General features: G+C 37.9%; 1 protein-coding gene across 11 annotated transcripts in view; it reads left to right on the top strand.

Moving 5' to 3' along the window:
• The window catches only part of KRIT1 (KRIT1 ankyrin repeat containing), a 47227-nt gene extending 36869 nt beyond the window's left edge, over window positions 1-10358 (top strand). For 6 of the 11 annotated variants that reach the window (XM_033194808.1, XM_033194815.1, XM_033194816.1 and 3 more), the window contains 2 exons: window positions 8335-8451; window positions 8979-9768. In XM_033194808.1, the coding sequence (XP_033050699.1) occupies window positions 8335-8451; window positions 8979-9047 (186 nt within the window). In that variant the 3' untranslated portion in view covers window positions 9048-9768. Of the gene's footprint in view, window positions 1-8334; window positions 8452-8978 lie in introns of all 11 variants that reach the window. The other 5 variants (XM_033194819.1, XM_033194817.1, XM_033194818.1 and 2 more) reach the window with 1 other exon arrangement.
• The last annotated feature ends 8809 nt before the right edge of the window (window positions 10359-19167 follow it).

The following is a 19167-nucleotide window of genomic DNA, read 5'->3' as shown; positions in this document are numbered from 1 at the left end:
TTTCTGTGTGTGAATTTTGTGTCCTACAACTTTATTGAATTTGTTTTATCAGTTTTATTAGTTTTTTGGTGGAGTCTAGGTCTTTCTGTATATAAGATCATGTCATCTGCAGAGAGGGACAGTTTGACTTTCTGTTTACCAATTTATATCGCTTTTATTTCTTTCTCTTGCCTGAAGCTCTGTCTAGGACTTCCAGTACTTCCAGTACTGTGTTGATTAAGAGTAGTTGAGGCCGAGGCGGATGGATCACGAGATCAGGAGATCGAGACCATCCTGGCTAACATGGTGAAACCCCATCTCTACTAAAAATACAAAAAAATTAGCTGAGCGTGGTGGCAGGCACCTGTAGTCCCAGCTACTTGGGAGGCTGAGGCAGGTGAATGGCGTGAACCTGGGAGGCGGAGCTTGCAGTGAGCCGAGATTGTGCCACTGCACTCCAGCCTGGGCAACAGAGCAAGGCTCTGAGTAGTTGAAAATGGGGTATCCTTGTCTTATTCTAGTTCTTATAAGAAAGGCTTTCAGCTTTTCCCCTTTCAGTATGATATTAGCTGTGGGTTTGTCGTATGTGGCCTTTATTGATTGAAGTGTGTTCCTTCTATGTGAATTCGCTGAGAGTTGTTTTTTTTTTTTTTTTTATCATGAAAGGCTCTTGAACTTCATGAAGTTCTTTTTTTGTACTTACTGAAACTATTGTATAGTTTTTGTCCTTCATTCTATTGATTGTATCACATTTATTAATTTGCATATGTTGAATCATCCTTGCCTCCCAGGCATAAATCCCATTTGATCATGGTGTGTTATCTTTTTGATGTGTTGTTGGACTCAGTTTGGTAGTATTTTGTGGATGATTTTTGCATCTGTGTTTATCATGACTGCTGGACTCTTGTTTTCTTTTTTTGTTGTTGTGTCCTTGTCTAGTTTTGTTATTGGAATGATGCTGGCCTTATTGAATGAGTTAGGAAGAATCCTCTTCAGTTTTTTGGGCCATTTTGAGAAAATTGGTATTAGTTCTTCATTATAGGTTTGGTAGAATTTAGCGGTGAAGTTACCTGGTTTCTGTTTGTTGAGAGACTTTTTGTTTCCAGTTCAACCTCATTACCAAGAATTTATCTGTTGAGGTTTTCTTTTCCTTACTGGTTCAATATCAGTAGGTTGTCTGTGTCGAGGAATTTATCTTTTTCCTCTAGGTTTTCCAGTTTGTTAGCCTATCGTTCATTGGTCCTAATAGTCTTTAACGATTCTTTGTTATTTCTGTGGTCTCAGTTATAATGTCTCTTTTATCATTTATGATTTTGTTTATTTGGATTTTCTTTTCCTCTTGGTTAGTCTACCTAACAGTTTACTCGTTTTGTCTTTTTGAAGAACCAACTTTTCATTTTGTTGATCCTTTGTAATTTTTTTTTCTTTTTTCTTTTTTAGTCTTTCTTCCTTTTAGTTCTGGTCTGATCTTATTTCTTTCCTTCTGCTAATTTCAGGGTTGGCTTTTTTCTTGCTTTTCTAGTTCCTTGAGGTGCATCGTTAAGTATTTGAGCTCTTCCTACTTTTTTGCCATAGATGTTTATTGCAGTAAACTTCCCTCTTACACTGCTTTTGCTATATCCCTTAGGTTTTGGTATATGGTGTTTTCATTTTCATTGCATTTGAGAAAGTTATTTCCTTCTTAATTTTTTAATTGACCCAATGGTCATTCAGTAGCATGTTGTTTAATTTCCATTTATTTGTACAGTTCCCAAAATTTCTTTTGTTATTGATTTATAGTTTTATTTCATTGTGATCTAAGATACTTTTACAAAATTTATTAGGACTTGTTTTTTGGCCTAACAGATGGTCTATCCTGGAGAATGTGTGTTCTGCAGCTGATGGATGAAATGTTTTGTAAATGTCTGTTAGATCCATTTATTTATTTGTTTGTTTGTTTATATTTTTTTAGAGACAGAGTCCTGCTGTGTCACCTAGGCTGGAGTACAGTGAGCAATCTCAGCTGACTGTAAAACCTATGTCTCCTGGGTTCAAGCAATTCCCCTGCCTTAGCCTCTTGAGTAGCTGGGATTACAGGCGTGTGCCACCACACCTGGCTAATTTTTGTATTTTTAGTAGAGATGGGGTTGTTGCCCAGGCTGGTCTCAAACTCCTGGCCTCAGGTGATCCACCTACTTTGGCCTCCCAAAGTGCTGGGATTACAGGCGTGAGTCACTGCACCTGGCTGTTAGATCCATTTAGTCTAAAGTGCAGTTTAAATCCAGTGTTTCTTTGTTAATTTCTTTTGATCCATTCAGTGTTGAGAGTGGGGTGTTGAATTCCCCAACTATTATTGTTTTGGAGTCTGTCTTTCCCTTTAGATCTAATAACAATGGCAAAAATCGCAGTACTTTTGCACCAATCTAATATAAAGCCTTTTTTTTTTTTTTTTTTACTTTTAGCATTTTAAATACATCATCTTAGGCTCTTCTGGCTTGTAGTTTCTTCTGAGAAATCTGTTGTTTGTTTGATGGCAATGTCCTTATATGTGACCTGATGTATTTCTCTTATGGTTTTTAGAATTCTCTTGTTGTCTTTGAGTTTTGACAGTTTGACTATAACATGCCTTGGGAAAGACCTTTTTAGGTCAGATCTGCTTGGGTATCTTTGAGCTTTCTGTATCTTGATGCCTACATCTCTTACAAGACTTAGGGGGTTTTCAGCTATTATTTCTTTGAGTAGGTTTTCTTTGTCTTTCTCCATTTCTTCTCCTTCTAAAATCTCAGAATTCAAACGTTTGGTCACTTTATGGTGCCCTCACATGTCACATTGGCTTTCTTCATTTTTTTTATTTCTTTTCCTTTCTTTTCTTTTCTTTTCTTTCTTTTCTTTCTTGTCTGCCTGGGTTAGGATACCTTCAGGTTTACAAATTCTTTATTCTGCTTGATCTAGTATATTGTTGAAGCTCTCAGTTGTGCTTTTTATTTCATTTATTGAATTCTTCCATTCTAGGATTATATACTTTTGTTATCTTATATATCTTAGATCACACTGAGTTTCTTTAATATCATTATTTTGATTTTTTTATTAGGCTTTTCAAAATTTGGGGGGAGGATCTGTTACTGAAGAATTTTTGTCTTCCTTTGAAGGTGTCATGTTTTCTTGCTTTTCAATGTTTTTTGTATCCTTATGTTTATATCTGTACATCTGATGTCACTTCTTCCTATTTTATGCCTTGGCTTTTGTAAGGAAAGACTTTTTCCTATAGGTGTAGCTATAGTGTTGGTTGGATACGGTGCTTTGGCTTTGATTCTGGGTAAGTGCAGTAGTATAGTCTCCATATGATTTCTTCAGCTTTAATGAGCATTAGTTGTGTCTATGAGTCCCTCAGTGGCTTAGACTGTGGTTGTTAATGAAGGCTGTAGTAGCCTTTTCTGGGGACTCCAGGCAGGCTAGTGCTCAGGCACCAGTAGTTGTGCCATTCGGCAGGGCATGCCTTTCCTCAGGCCCCTAGATAGTGCATGTGGGCACCAGCAGGCATAGGCAGAGCGTAACAATCCTTAAGCCCCCAGATGACATGTACAGACACCAACAGCAGGCGGAACAGGCCTGTCATCAGGCCCTCTAATGGTGTGTGCAGACAATGGCAGCAGCATACTAGTTGAGTCAGTCCTTAGGCCCTTAGATGCTTAGGCACAGTTGACAGTGGCAGTGGGCAGGGCTTGTCCTCAGGACCCTAGACAATGTGTGCCGGTGGCAGTGGTGGGCATGGCAGGCTTCTCTCCAAGCCCACCTCTGGTGTTTGCAGGTGCTGGTGGCAGGCAGGTGGGTTGACCTCCTGGCACTATGTGCACAGGTGACAGCAGCAGTAGGTGGGTCAGACCCTTTTCAATCCCACTTTAGAGCTCTTCAGTTAGAAGTTAGTGTATGGTGCTCCTTTTTCTAACCATAAGTCATTATAAAATACAGGTTTATCAATTTTTTTTTAGCATATTTAACACATTTAAATGGGATGAACAGCTTTTTAGTTTATAATAGGAAGCTAATAAAAATCAAATCTAATTTGTTTTGTTTTTTGAGACAGAGTCTTGCTCTGTCACCCAGGCTGGACTGCAGTGGTGTGATCTTGGCTCACTACAACCTCTGCCTCCTGGATTCAAGCAGTCCTCCCACCTTAGCCTCTCAAGTAGCTGGGCTTACAAGCATGAACTACCATGCCCACCTAATTTTTGTGTTTTTAGTAGAGACAGGGTTTCACCATGTTTACCAGGCTGATCTCAAACTTCTGACCTCAAGTGATCCACCTTCCTCGTAATTTGTTAATTAAGATTTGTTAAGAATAGACCAAATCGGTTAAAGTAATAGGCTTATGCATTTTTAAAAGGCATTTAGATTAGGAAATTTCATCGTAAACCCAGTTTTATTTTCCTCATTTTATGTGTCTTTTTTTTTTTTTTTTTTTTTTGAGATGAGTTTCACTCTTGTTGCTCAGACTGGAGTGCAATGGCGCGACCTCGGCTCACTGCAACCTCTGCCTATGGGGTTCAAGCGATTCTCCTGCCTCAGCCTCCCAACTAGATGGGATTACAGGCATGTGCCACCACGCCCGGCTGATTTTATATTTTTAGTAGAGAGGGGGTTTCTCCATGTTGGTCAGGCTGGTTTTGAACTCCTGACCTCAGGGTATCCAACCGTCTTGGCCTACCAAAGTGCTGGGATTACAGGCATGAGCCACCATGCTTGCCCTTTTATGTGTCTTAATAGGTCTTTATAATCACATAACTTCCTGAAATATCCCAGTCATAGTTTAGTCGTTTTATATTAATTTTCAGGGTCATCTTTAAGGGCAACAGTTACTTTGATAGCTATACATATGAATGGAGATAAACTATCTAGGAACATAGGGTGGAATAGGGTCTGAGTTTAGTAATTGACCTGGAGCTTAATTTCTTGAAGTCTCTTCTAGCAGGGGTCCCCAACCCCCAGACCATGGACTGGTACTGGTCCATGGCCTGTAAGGAACCGTGCCACACAGCAGGAGATGAGCAGCAAGCGAGGCTTCATCTATATTTACAGCCACTCCCTATCACTTGCATTACCATCTGAGCTTTGCCTCTTGTCAGATCAATGGTGGCATTACATTCTCATAGGAACATGAACCCTCTTGTGAATTGTGCATGCAAGGGATCTAGGTTGCATGCCCCTTAGGAGAATGTAATGCCTGATGATCTGTCACTATCTTCCATCACTCCCAGATGGGACCATCTAGTTGCAGGAAAACAAGCTCAGGGCTCCCAGTGATGTTACGTTATGGTGAGTTGTATATTTCATTACATATTACAATATAATAGTAATAGAAATAAAGTGCACTATAAATGAAATGCGCTTGAATCATCCCAAAACCATCCCCCACACCCCTGTCTGTGGAAAAATTGTCTTCCACGAAACCAATCCCTGGCGCCAAAAAGGTTGGGGACTGCTCTCTTACAGTCACCTTGCTTTTAGGTCATTTGCTTACCATTTTCTTTTTCTTTCCTTTTTTTTTTTCCTTAGGACACAGTCTCACTCTGTTGCCCAGGCTGGAGTGCAGTGGCACCATCATAGCTCACTGCAGCTGTAAACTTCTAGGCTTAGGCAATCCTCCTGCCTCAGCCTCCCAAGTAGTTGGGACTACAGGCATATGCCACCACACCCTACTAATTTATTATTTGTAGAGATAGGGTCTCACTTTGTTGCCCAGGCTGGTCTCAAACTCCTGGTCTGGGCAACAAATTGAGACCCTATCTCTACAGGGTGATTCTCCCACCTTGGCCTCACAAAGTGCTGGGATTGCAGGTGTGAGCCACCATACCATCCTCATTTTCTGTTAAAACTATTTTGCCCACAGAAAATAGGCCACTGTTTATTAGCTTGTAACCACTTTTCTATATCTCTTGTACTAAGTTCATTAAAGGAAATGAAGGAGAAATGCCCCCCACCATTTCAAGAAATTTTTCCTCTGCTGTTTCAGAGCATTTTGTACCAACATCTGCAAATCGTTCTTCGTAGAACTGGATGGTGATGCTGTGCCATTTCTCTAAACTATATTTTATGTTTGTTAGCTTTCCAATTTTTGGCAGTAATACAAAGTTTTATATAGTATTCAAATGAAGGTTTAGCAATATTATTTTAACACTTAAATATAACATTTCATATTATATATAATACTCTGAGCCAGGATTCAAACAAATGAGATAGCAGTAACAGACAGAAGGATGACAATATTCTTAATTAACAGTCTGCTTTTTCCTTAGATAAGAGATTCAGTTTCTTGAACTATAAATAGGAATGCTATTCTTGAGTATCTAAAAAGGTGATTGAACCAAGGAGTAAAGATATTTTCTATCCATCTAGTCATTACCTTGTTCTTTGTAAACCACTGATAAATTTATGTCACCTTTGAAAGGTTTAAGATAATGACATATTTCAGCCATCAAATGTGGGAACAACCAGCTTGTCCTCAGTTGTCTTATATTCACCAAGATCTATTAGGATTGCATTCAACAAGCTTTGCAAATATAGAGCAAACAGCTTCATCTGCAAAAATACCTTCATTTGCATTTACAACACTACATGGGATACATTAGCATCGGAGATTCTCAGGAAAAGCCATGGGACACAGTTGTGTTTTTTATATCAATTATTTCTACCTTCTATAACTACAGGCTCAGTACTTTTGTTGGAAATTTGACTTCCATAATTGAGAAGTAACTATACCACAGTTGTATTTTTTTCTGTATGTTGAACTGTTTTGAAGCCATATTAATGAACTGTTTTGTGGCTTTTGAATAAAGAAATTTCCGTTGATTGATTTAAAAGAAAAGGCAGTTTAAGGTAGTATGATATCTTGACTCTGTTTCAGTCTGTACCTTGATAAGTAACTATTTTAGTGTATCCTATGTATAAGGTTATATTTTACAATATAAATGTAGATAGCCATTTTTAAAAGATACTATTAGTTTTTCCTTATACTTAATGTATACTCGCGTAAATTATCTGTGTTTCATTCACAGAACCTCACTTTGTTTTATTTATTTTATTTATTTAGACGGAGTCTCACTGCTGCCCAGGCAGGAGTGCAGTAGGGCGATCTCGGCTCACTGCAACTTCCACCTCCCAGACAGAACCTTACTTTAAAAATCCCCTAACCCATTATCTTTCTGGCATATTCTTAGTTTAGTAGTTGTGGTCAATATTATAAGAATTGCTATTTATAGAAAATGTTTCTAAACATAGGTATCTTAAAAATGCCATGGACCACTTCTTTGTTTATATGTACACAAAGAATATACGTTTAGGGCAAGAAAATGGAAGTTACTGCTAGGAGAGAATTGTTATTAACAAGGATATATTGAATGCTTATATACAATATTATAATAGGAAAGTATAGGAATCATTAATATTGCTTTATAAATAGTTCTGTTGTTGGCTGGTCCATGTGCGGTAGTGTTTACAACTATTTGATCACAACCAATTACAGTTCTTCTCCACTCCCATTGCTTCACTTGACTGTCCTTAAAAAGAAAAGCTCTGTTGAATTTATGAAAGATATGTTAGTAATTTTTTAAATTATGCTTACTTTTACAATAAATATATCAGTGTACTTATTTTCAGTGGGATGAGATTGTCTTAAGTCAACATGTTAACCCAGTTGCATAAACCACAGATCTGAAAGTACTATGTAAATATTCAAAAGAAAGATACTGAATAAAGAGATAGTTTTTAACCTGCAGAAAGAAAATAAAGGTAGTACCTTTCATTATCCTGAAAGCCATGGATAGAATTGACATCTTTAAAAATTTTTGTCAATCTTATACAACAAATATTGCTCACAGCAGTCTCCTGAGAGTCTACCAATCTATATGATTCTGTGCTGCAGGCTCTGTGAGGTTAGTGCAGGGTGCTTTGAAAAGGCTTCATTAAAACGTTCTGGGAAACCATCGTTCTCCGCAAACTATCACAAGAACAGAAAATCAAACACCGCATGTTCTCACTCATAGGTGGGAGTTGAACAATGAGGAATATGTGGACACAGGGAGGAGAACGTCACATTCCGGGGTCTGTCAGGGGGTTGGGGGCTAGGGGAGGGATAACATTAGGAGAAATACCTAATGTAGGTGACGGGTTGATGGGTGCAGCAAACCACCGTGGCACGTGTATACCTATGTAACAAAACTGCACATTCTGCACATGTACCCCAGAACTTAAAAGTATAATTTTTTTAAAACATTCTGAACCGTTATATTTAGACCAGACTACATCAATGTAGATAGTAAGAAAAAATAGGTGATGTTTTTAATATATATTTCAGTATAATTATTTCCAATTATGTTGCAGGCTTTACTCATCAGTCTTAACTATGGTTGTTTTATGTGGCAATTGGGAGATACTGATACTTGTTTTCAGATCCATAGCATGGAAAATAAAATGAGCTTTATAGTACATACAAAACAGGTAAGTATCATTTATTTTGGACTTCTAATAATGAACTATTGTGTTAGTAAAGTTACTTCTTTTTTTTAAAGTGGCATCCATTTAACTTCAAGGAAAACTTGTAATATTCCATGAAATTAAAATATTTAAGACCAAGGAAAAAAGCCAGGCCTTCTGAGCAAGGAAGAATCAGAAACTTGAAGAAAATAGAAACTATTCTATATCTGAATAGTTTGTTTCAGTTTTGTAACAAACTCTTTTGCCATGTCTTTTCATTCTGGTCAGTATTACCTGTCTCTTTTATCAAGTTATTAGGTAGTCCTTCCATCTCCTTGACCTACCTGTGCCGCCTAGCTGTATCCAGCAAATTGCGTCTTAAGTCCCTTCAAAAAGCCTGAGTAAATATCCCCTCTATACTCTTTCTTAACAAGCTGTCTCATGATAAGAAAGTTCCCTTTCAAATAGATAGGGAACTGCCCAGTGTCATGAATGTCCTTTAAACATTCTTACATGTTTTATATTTATTATTGACATGTTTTACTTTGTAGGCTGGTCTCGTGGTAAAACTGTTAATGAAGCTAAATGGACAGTTAATGCCCACTGAAAGAAATTCATAAAAGAGAAGTAACTGTTACTCAAGCCACCACATTTTGTGCAGAATTTTTTTCCGTGAAAGATTTCTTAAAAGATTACTTTGGCCAAGCATGGTGGCTCGCCCCTGTAATCCCAGCACTTCGGGAGGCTGGGGCAGGCAGATCACCTGAAGTCAGAAATTCAAGACCAGCTTGGCCAACACGGTGAAACCCTGTCTCTACAAAAATACAAAAATTAGCTGGGCGTGGTGGCGGGCGCCTATAATCCTAGCTACTAGGGAGGCTGAGGTGGGAGAATCGCTTAAACCCAGGAGGCGGAGGTTGTAGTGAGCCAAAATTGCGCCGCTGCACTCCAGCCTGGGTGACAGAGCAAGACTCCATCTCAAAAAAAAAAAAAAAATTACTTTCAACAAGGCATTTAGTTTCTTGTAATATATGTACACTATTACATTGTACAGAATCTGTACTTACGTTTGGTGTGTAATATACCAATTAGTTTTATATAATATCCTCATAAGCTATTCTAATTTTTGAGAGAAACACAAAAAGTTATAGATTGATAGTCTGTATAATAGACAAAATAGTAAGCTTTATAAAAAGTTATTTTTGGTAAATGGTAAAGAATTTGGAGTGGAATGTGATGAGATTAAAATGTAGCTTTGGTATAACTTCATGTGTATTTCAAAATATACTGAACGTCAACATGATTTGAATAAAGAAAATGTATTTTCTACTTGAACCATATGACACTTATTTAAAACAGTTTTCTGCAGTCTATAAACATTTCTCAACATTTTTTTAAAAGTCTTAGTTACAATGTAAATCTGATATATGGTAATGTTTCTCAAAGTATAGTACATGAACTCCTTGCATCATAATTACCTATGTGCCTTTTAAAAGTGAAGATTTCAGAGACCCACTCCAAACAAGGGCATTCACTCTGGAAGTAGCATGGCCTTGTGAACTTAACTTTGGTTTTGTTTTTTGCTTTTTTGCTGTTAAAATAATTCCAGACCCAATAAGGAATTTCGATTATTAAAGTTGAGAAATTTCACAAAACTGCCTAGCACACAAGCACACACACACATACATAGACATATTTTAAGAGATCATCTCTTGATATCAGAAGTTGCATTTGTTAAATACATGCTGTATTTTTTGTGAGTTGACTTAATAGTTTATGTATATTGACTTTACTTTGTAGGAAGTAAGTCACCAAGTATCTGATTGTTTCATTTAGGGAAGTAGTGATATAGATGAGGAGGCAACTTGATAAATGTGCTATTCATAAGCTAGAAACTACAGTATTTCCAAACTAATAGACTGAAGAATTCTAAATAAGTTCAGAGATATAGTTTTAAAGTTGTCCTACAGTTTGCAGATAATCTTTATATTACTACTCTTCACATTAACTTCTGCTTATTTTTAATGGTACTATGTATAGGCCTTATTAAAATTAAGATTGTATGGTTAAGTAAAGTTAACAGGAAAACCTGATTTATCTTTAATTCTGTGCTAGGTACTTTTGATTCTACATGAACAATACCCTGTTCGGTTCCCTTCATTCTAATGTCCTCGACTGTTACCAAATACCCTGTTGACTCCCAAACCTAAGATTTTAGCTTCAACTTCATTTCTGAACTCCAAATCTTAATTTCCAAGTTATTCTTGTTCTAGGTCCATCTAAATGGTCTACAAAGAACTTCAGTTGAATCATAACTGGAAATAGAATTTATTTCCTCTGTTTGCTCCATTCTATCCTTCCACTGTATTCCCTATTTGGTTAATGACATCATCAAACTACATTCAGTTGCTTAGCCTGAAAATACTGTTATGGTGTTCAGCCTTTCCCCAACTTACATATTTTGTGGATCAAAGTCCTGTCTGATGTTTTGGGAGTCCTTTCTAATTTCCTTCCTCCTTGCTTGCACTGCAGACAGTCTAGTTCAAGTCCTCACCATCCATTCCTTAGCTTGTAGTAGCTTCCTACCCCTGACTCAGGCTCTATACCCTTCCTGCCTTTCTGCCACACTGATGCCAAGTTAAGCTTTCTCGTCAGTCTATTTCATTACACTGTGAAAATCATTAGTGGTTACCACTATATGTAGAATTAAATTCCAAATTATTTAGTATTAAAACCAAGGCCCTTAGTACACTGTTGCTAAGCTGCCTATCAAGATTATTGTCTGACCACTTCTCCTATACTCATTGTACGCTCCCATTGTTTCCTAACTCCTCAGTCGTGTGGGGGAATTCAGTACTTTCTGATTCAATAATTTTAGGGTGAGGCCCAAGCATTTCTGTTCTTAAAGTATTCTATATACTTATGATATACAGCTAGGGATTAGAACTGTAATTATAAGCAACTTTAGGAGATAGCCTAATGAGTTTCCTTTCACAGAGAGAGGTGAGGATGCAATGATACCACATCAGACAACCTCCTGCTCTGTGGAATACAGTTTACCCTCCTGGGGATGTACAGTATAACAGCCCTAATAAGAAAGGAATAGGAGACTATTAGAGTAGCATAGCTATTAAAGGCTTAAAAATATATAGCGTTAAAAATTCAATTTTAAAAATTAGTATTGAGAAAAAAAAATTGATCATTATCTTTCAGACCATAACAATCCAGAAATAAAAATAGGGAAATCTAAATAGCTTTTAATGAATGCCTAGTATTGATCAGGCATTATATGTGCTCTAGGGATCAAGATAAGATACCATTTTCTTTTCATCATTCTTTCAGTAAATTTGAGTGCCTTTTATGTGCCAGGGACCCAGTGGTAAGGAAAACAAAATCCCTGCTTTCAGAGAACAAAGTCTGAGGGAGACAGTAAATTATCATGGAAATATATAATTGTAACTGTAATTACTGTGATGAAAGAAAAAAATCTCAGTGTTAACAGGAACCCTTGATCTAGTAGGGATCAGGAGAGGCTTTCCTGAGCAGGACATGCTTGAGTTGGCATCTGACATGTGAGCTGGAATTAGTTATGTGAAGACAGTACAGCTGGAAGGGAAATGAGGTGAGATGTTTTGACCCCAAAAGACAGACCTGGAGAACTGATAAGGGGGTTTACAATTACTCATTTTCAGTTGTGATCCAAATTCAAGTAATTGTTTATCCAAATCACAACAAATTAATTTTTATTATACAAATAAAACCAGAATAGTTAATACTGCACATGATAAGTGTATTAGAGAAAACTTACTGAAGAACCACAAGATTAAAAATTGCCAAAATTTAGCCAATGATGGGCAAAAAAAGAAAAACAAAAATAAGAAAAAAGTTGCCAAAATTGACCCTAGAAAAATTAGACTTGATGGAAATGTTCAACAAAGTAAAACATCCCAGTTATTGACCAAATTTAATAGAAGAATTGCATTAATAAAATTTAGATTTTTTATTTGATCCTGAGAAATCAATGGCAAAAACTCTAAAAGAAGATCGATTAATTGATTGAGACGGAGTCTCATTCTGTTGCCCAGACTGGAGTGCAGTGGCATGATCTCAGCTCACTGCAACCTCCAGCCCACCGGGTTCAACCAATTTTCCTGCCTCATCAGCCTCCTGAGTAGCTGGGATTACAGACGTACACCACCATGCCCAGCTAATTTTTGTATTTTTAGTAGAGACAGGGTTTCACCATGTTGGCCAGACTGGCCTCAAACTCCTAACCTCAGGTGATCCACCCTCCTCGGCCTCCCAGAGTGCTAGGATACAGGCATGAGCCACTGTGTCTGGCCCTCCAAAATAATTTATATGTGCAAAAAATGGATTGGGGACTCAATATGTTGCCTTATCATTAACATAGAAAACGATGTTCTCAGTGAAAATAATTTCTGTCAAAGCATAATTTATTTTTGCTGCAATGTATAGAAAACTGGTAAGGCACTTAATTGGCTTGAGGCTGGGCATGGTTACTCACGCTATAATCCTGGCGCTTTGGAAGGCCAAAGTGGTAGAATCACTTGAGGCCAAGAGTTCGAGGCCAAGAGTTCAAGGCCACACCAGCCTGGGCAACATAGCAAGATCTCCATCTCTACAAAAATAAAAAATAGCCAGGAGTCGTGGTGTACACCTGTAGTCCCAGCTACTCAGGAGGCTGAGGTGGGAGGATTTCTTGGGCACAGGGGTTTGTGGTTGCAGTGAGCTATAATTTCACCATTGTACTCCAGGCTGCGTGACTGAGCAAGCCCCCGACTCTAGCTAGGTAGGTAGGTAGGTAGGTAGGTAATAGATTAGATAGACTTGCGTGCATGCAAGGATTAGATGATAGACAAGATAGGCTTGAGTGTGTGTGAGGATAGATGGATAGAGACAGAGAGAGAGATAGGCTTGAGTGCATGCAAGAAAATATTTTCTCACCAAAAATCCATCTATGATGGTATAATTCTCATTTAATGTTTGTATTCATAAGCATGTCAGAAAGCCTGTAGTGTTATTTATGGTATTTGGAGAAGGAGGCATAGGCAGACTGTAAAATCCCTAAAGCAGAGGCATCAAGCTCTTGGGGATCTTAGAGGCCAGAGTATTTAAGACAAAGAAATATCTTTTAGACATCTTAGGGTGTAGATGAGAAAAACAGTTTCAATACATTGTGCTAATTTCTGTGATAAAAGGAAGCACCAGGTTATTCAGTATTCATTGGAAGGGCACCCACGTGGGTGGGAAATTAGGAACTTATGTCCCAGTTATTTAAATTATAATAATAGCTACTACTTTAAATGATGCTTACTACACTATTGGCATTATTTGAAGCACTTTTGGGATACTAATTCATTTATTCCTGACAACAATCACTATGAGGCAGATACTATTATTCCCATTTTACAGATAAGAAAATTGAAGTTGGATTAAATTACTTTCCAAAGCTAATGAGTGGTGGAGCTCAGATTCATACCTAGGCAGCCAAACTCCAGAGCATAAGTCAATTAGATACATGACGTATGGTTATAATAAAAACATAAAATAATACTTGTTTTCTATCTTTAAAATCTTAGGAGCCATAGTTTCTAACAAAGTGATGTAAATGTTTTCATTTTTGTATATTGTACAACTTTGAACACAGCTGTATACAGAGAGGCTGTGTTATTTGTGTAAGGTCAAAAACTAGTAAGTTGGAGTGTCAGAATTCAACATCTGGCAGTCTGGCTTCTGAATTCAGACATTCGTCAGATAAAAGAGAGATAGGTGGAGTGGTTAAAAAAAAAAAACATCAAGTTTTGAAGGGTGTTGTGTTGCCTGTTAATAAGGAGCCATTGGAGCCCTTAAGACTTGATTAGCTCAGATGTGTGTGTCGAAAGATCACCCTGGGTCAATGTACAGAAGGGCTCAAAGAGGTAGTTCTGAGCAAGAAGGTATAATGCAATCTGGACTTAAGCTGAGATAATGGCAATGGGAGAAAAGAATATTTTGACAAAGCCCAGTGACCTTTTAGATATGGGAAATAAGGAAGAGGTAAGAGTAATGAGTAATTATCCTCCTTCTGTCCTGGACATCTGGGAAAATGGTACCATATACTGCCTAAAATAGGGAATAGAGGAGGAAGTTTTGAAGAACTGTGTTGAGTTCCTGACTCCCAAGGGACACATAGTTTTGAAGAAATGTGTTGAGTTCCTGACTCCCAGGGGACACATAGTTTTGAAGAAATGTGTTGAGTTCCTGACTCCCAGGGGACACATAGATGGAGATGGTCAATAGACAATAGGGTTCCCAGGTTCAAAAGGCTCTCAGGAGATGACAATTGAAACTCCACGAATAGATTTGAAGCCACCCAGGAAGAGAGCACAGTGAGAAGCAAGCAAAAGAATGACAACACTTGAGAAATGGGCAAACTTAGGACAATCTACAAAGCATCCTGTTAAGTGAATATCAGTACAGAAAAGAAATAGCTTGGCACTATTCTGTATACTGTGTATCCAATAAATCTTATATGGGCAAAAATTAAATATTAAAAGAACATTTAATACTGCTAGGGAAAAGCAGACCAGCATATTTTAGTGTCAGAGCACATTCGCTTATGTGTATTTCTTAAATGAGTATGAGGGATAGGTGAATAAAATGCTTTTTAAATATACATGAACAGACATCAAAAGCAAAACAAAAGAATGAGGATCTGGAGCAACTGGAATTCATACATGGCTAGTAGGAATGCAAAATGGAACAAACATTTTGGAAAACAGTTTAGTTTCTTGTAAGTTAAATATACTATAGGACCCAGCATTCTGCTCCCAATTATTTATCCAAGCAGCTAAAACTTATATTCACACAATTCATATGCAAATGTTTGTAGAATACATTAATTTTTTCATAATTAAACTGGAAACAACCCAAATGTCCTTCACTGAGTGAATGAATAAACTCAGGTACATCCATATAATGGCATACCATACTCAACAATGAAAAGAAGCTATTGATGAACAACACGGATAAAGCTTAAATGCATTATGCTAACTGAAAGAAGCCAGACTCAAAAGATGATACTGTATACCGTAACATTCCATTTGGATGACATTCTGGAAAAGGCAAAACTATAGGATCAGAAAGCAGATAGTGGTTACCAAAGGTTAAGGATAGGTGTGGGGGGAATGTGGAAATATAAAGGGGCAGCATGGAGAAATTTGGTGGTAGGCGAGAGGATGTTCTGATTGTGACTGACATACTCAGTATATTTGTCAAAATTCACAGAACTGATTATCAAAGGAAATTTTACTGGACAAATTTCAAAATACACTTAAAGATTCAGCACTTGCTAACCAGGTTCTGAAAATTCAAAAATATAAAGTTGTTTTTTTGTTTGTTTGTTTGTTTTTTTGTTTTTGAGACAGAGTTTCACTCTTGTTGCCCAGGCTGGAGTGCAATGGCACAATCTCAGCTCACTGCAACCTCTGCCTCCCGGGTTTAAGCGATTTGCCTGCCTCAGCCTCCAGAGTAGCTGGGATTACAGGTATGGGCCACCATGCCCAGCTAATTTTTGTATTTTTAGTAGAGACGGTTTCACCACATTGGTCAGCCTGGTCTTGAACTGCTGACTTCAGGTGATCCACCCACCTCGGCCTCCCAAAGTGCTGGGATTACAGGCATGAGCTACCGTGCCCAGTCAAAACTATATAAAGATTTAACTGGAAATATGTCTGTACCCAAAATCCATTTAGTGAGTGGTCAAAGAAGATTAACAGAGAAGTTGTATGCTTGGAAATGCATATGAATTTTAGAAATGGGGAAATACAAATTTTCCTAACAAATATGGAAAACAGAAGCCTATTAGTTAAAATTATATGGAATAATACAAACTGATTGCGTTAATAAAATTCAATGATAGCACAAGACTGAGACAACATATGGGAATATATTTTGGCCAGCCCTGAAAAGCAGTCTCAAAAATGTTTCTGTTTTTGAGAGAGTCTCGCTCCGTCACCCAGGCTGGGGTGCCATGGCGCTATCTCGGCTCACTGCAACTTTCACCTCCTGGATTCCAGTGATTCTCCCATCTGCCTAGCAGCTGGAATTACAAGCGTGCACCACCACACCTGGCTAATTTTTGTATTTTTAGTAGAGGCAGGGTTTCACAGTGTTGGCCAGACTTGTCTCAAACTCCTTGCCTCAAGTGATCTGCCCACCTCAGCCTCCCAAAGTGCTGGGATTACAAGCGTGAACCACTGCGCCCAGCCTCAAAAATGTTTACTGCCACTCTTTTGATGATCCCACATTGAGGACCACCTAAGAATGAGCTTGCTGCCCCCACTTTCTTATTTGCTGTGCTTTACTGGTGGTATTTTCCCCTAGTTGCCTGGGGAGTAAATTGTATGCATTACAATTCAACAAGGAAAAAATGATAGTTTTCCAAAAGTACCCTAAAAAATGGAACAAAATTATGTAGTTTAAAATAATATAACTGGACGCAGGGGCTCCTACTCGTTATACCAGCACTTTGGGAGGCTGACGCTGGCAGATCACATGAGACCAGGAGTTCGAGACCATCCTGGCTAACATGGTGAAACCCCATTTCTATTAAAAATATGAAAATTAGCCAGGCGTAGTGGTGCACATCTGTAATCCCAGCTACTCATGAGGCTGAGGCATGAGAATCACGTGAACCTGGGAGGCAGAGGTTGCAGTGAGCCAAGATCATGCCACTGCACTCCAGCCTCAGTGACAGAATGAGACTCTGTCTCAATAATAGTAATGATATATCCTGCCAAACTAAGCTTCATAAGCGAAGGATAGATAAAATCTTTTCCAGATAAGCAAGCGTGAAGGGAATTCTTTACCACTATACCAGCCTTACAAGAGATCCTCAAGGGAGTTCTAAACATGGAAGTGAAAGAACAATACATGCTACCAAAAAACACATTTAAGTACATAGCCCATAGACCTATTAAGCAACCACTCAATAGAAGCTAACAGCTTTGCAATAGGATCAAAACCACACATAACAATATTAACCTGGAATGTAAATGGTCTAAACACCCCCACTTAAAAGTCCACAGAGTGAGGCCGGGCACCGTGACTTATGCCTTGTAATCCCAGCACTTTGGGAGGTGGGCAGATCACCTGAGGTCAGGAGTTTGAGACCAGCCTGGCCAATATGGTGAAACCCCGTCTCTACTAAAAATACAAAAATTAGCTGGGTGTGGTGGCCTGCACCTATAATCTCAGCTACTCGGGAAGCTGGTGGAGGAGAATCTCTTGAACCCGGGAGGCAGAGGTTGTGGTGAGCCAAGATTGCGCTACTGCACTCCAGCCTGAGCGACAGAGCAAAACTCCATCTCAGAAAAAAAAAAAAAGTTACAGAGTGGCAAGTTGGATTAAAAAAAAGAAGACCCATCCATCTGCTCTCTTCAATAGACCTTTCTCAAACATGACAACACCCATAGGCTCAAAGTAAAAGGTTGGAGAAAGATCTGTCACACAAACAGAAAACAAAAAACAGAGGTCGCTATCTTTATATCAGATAAAAGACTTTAAACCAACTACAGTAAAAAAAGATGAAGAAGGGCACTACATAATAGCAAAGGATTCAGTTCAACAAGAAGACTGAACTATTGTAAATATATACACACCCAATATTTGAGCACCCAGGTTCATAAAACAAGTACTTCTAGACCTACAAAGAATGAGTCACACAATAATAGTGGGGGACTTCACCCCATTGAGAGCGCTGGACAGATCATCAAGGCAGAAAACAAAGAAATTCTGGACTTAAATTTAACACTTGACCAATTAGACCTACTGGATATCTACAGAGTAGTTCACCCATCAACCACAGAATATGTATTTTTCTCATGTGGACATGGAACATACTCCAAGGTCAACCACATGCTCAACTATAAAGCAAGACTCAATAAATTCAAAAAGTCAAAACCGTACTAAACCATAGTCTCATGGGAATAAAAATAGAAATCACCACCAAGAAGATCTCTCAATACCATATGACAACATGGAAATAAAACAACTTGCTCTTGAATGATTTTGGGTAAACAACAAATTTTAAAATTCTTTGAAATAAATGAAAACAAAGACACAACATGCCAAAATCTCTGGGATGCAGCCAAAACAGTTTAAGAGGAAAATTTATAGCACCAAACACCTACCTCCAAAAGTTAGAAAGATCTCATATTAACCATCTAACATTACACCTAGAGAAACAAGAAAAACAACAAATGAACCCCAAAGCTAGCAGAAGAGAAGAAATAACTAAAATCAGAGCCAAACGGAATGAAATTGAGACCCAAAAATCCATGTAAAGGATCAGTGAAAAACAGAACAATTTTTTTATCTTTTCAAAAAACTGTTTTTTGAAAGGATAAGCAAGATTGGTAGACCGTTAGCTATATTAACAAAGGAAAAGAAGATCTAAATAAACACAGAAATGACAAGGATGACATTACAACCATTCCCACAGAAATACAAAAGGTCCTCAGGGACTATTATTAAATCTGTATGCACACAATTTAGGAAATCTAGAGGAAATGGTTAAGTTCCAGGAAACACAATTTCCTAAGATTGAATCAGGAAGAAATTGAAACCCTGAACAGACCAGTATTGTGTTCCAAAATTGAATCAGTAATTTTTTTAAAAAGCTTTAAAAAGCCCCAAACCAGATGGAAATCTTTAAAAAGCCCCAAACCAACCCCAATT

Source organism: Trachypithecus francoisi, unplaced genomic scaffold, assembly GCF_009764315.1.
Source record: "Trachypithecus francoisi isolate TF-2019V2 unplaced genomic scaffold, Tfra_2.0 Lachesis_group4, whole genome shotgun sequence".
NCBI lineage: Eukaryota > Metazoa > Chordata > Mammalia > Primates > Cercopithecidae > Trachypithecus > Trachypithecus francoisi.
This window is presented reverse-complemented; position numbering and strand designations above follow the sequence as displayed.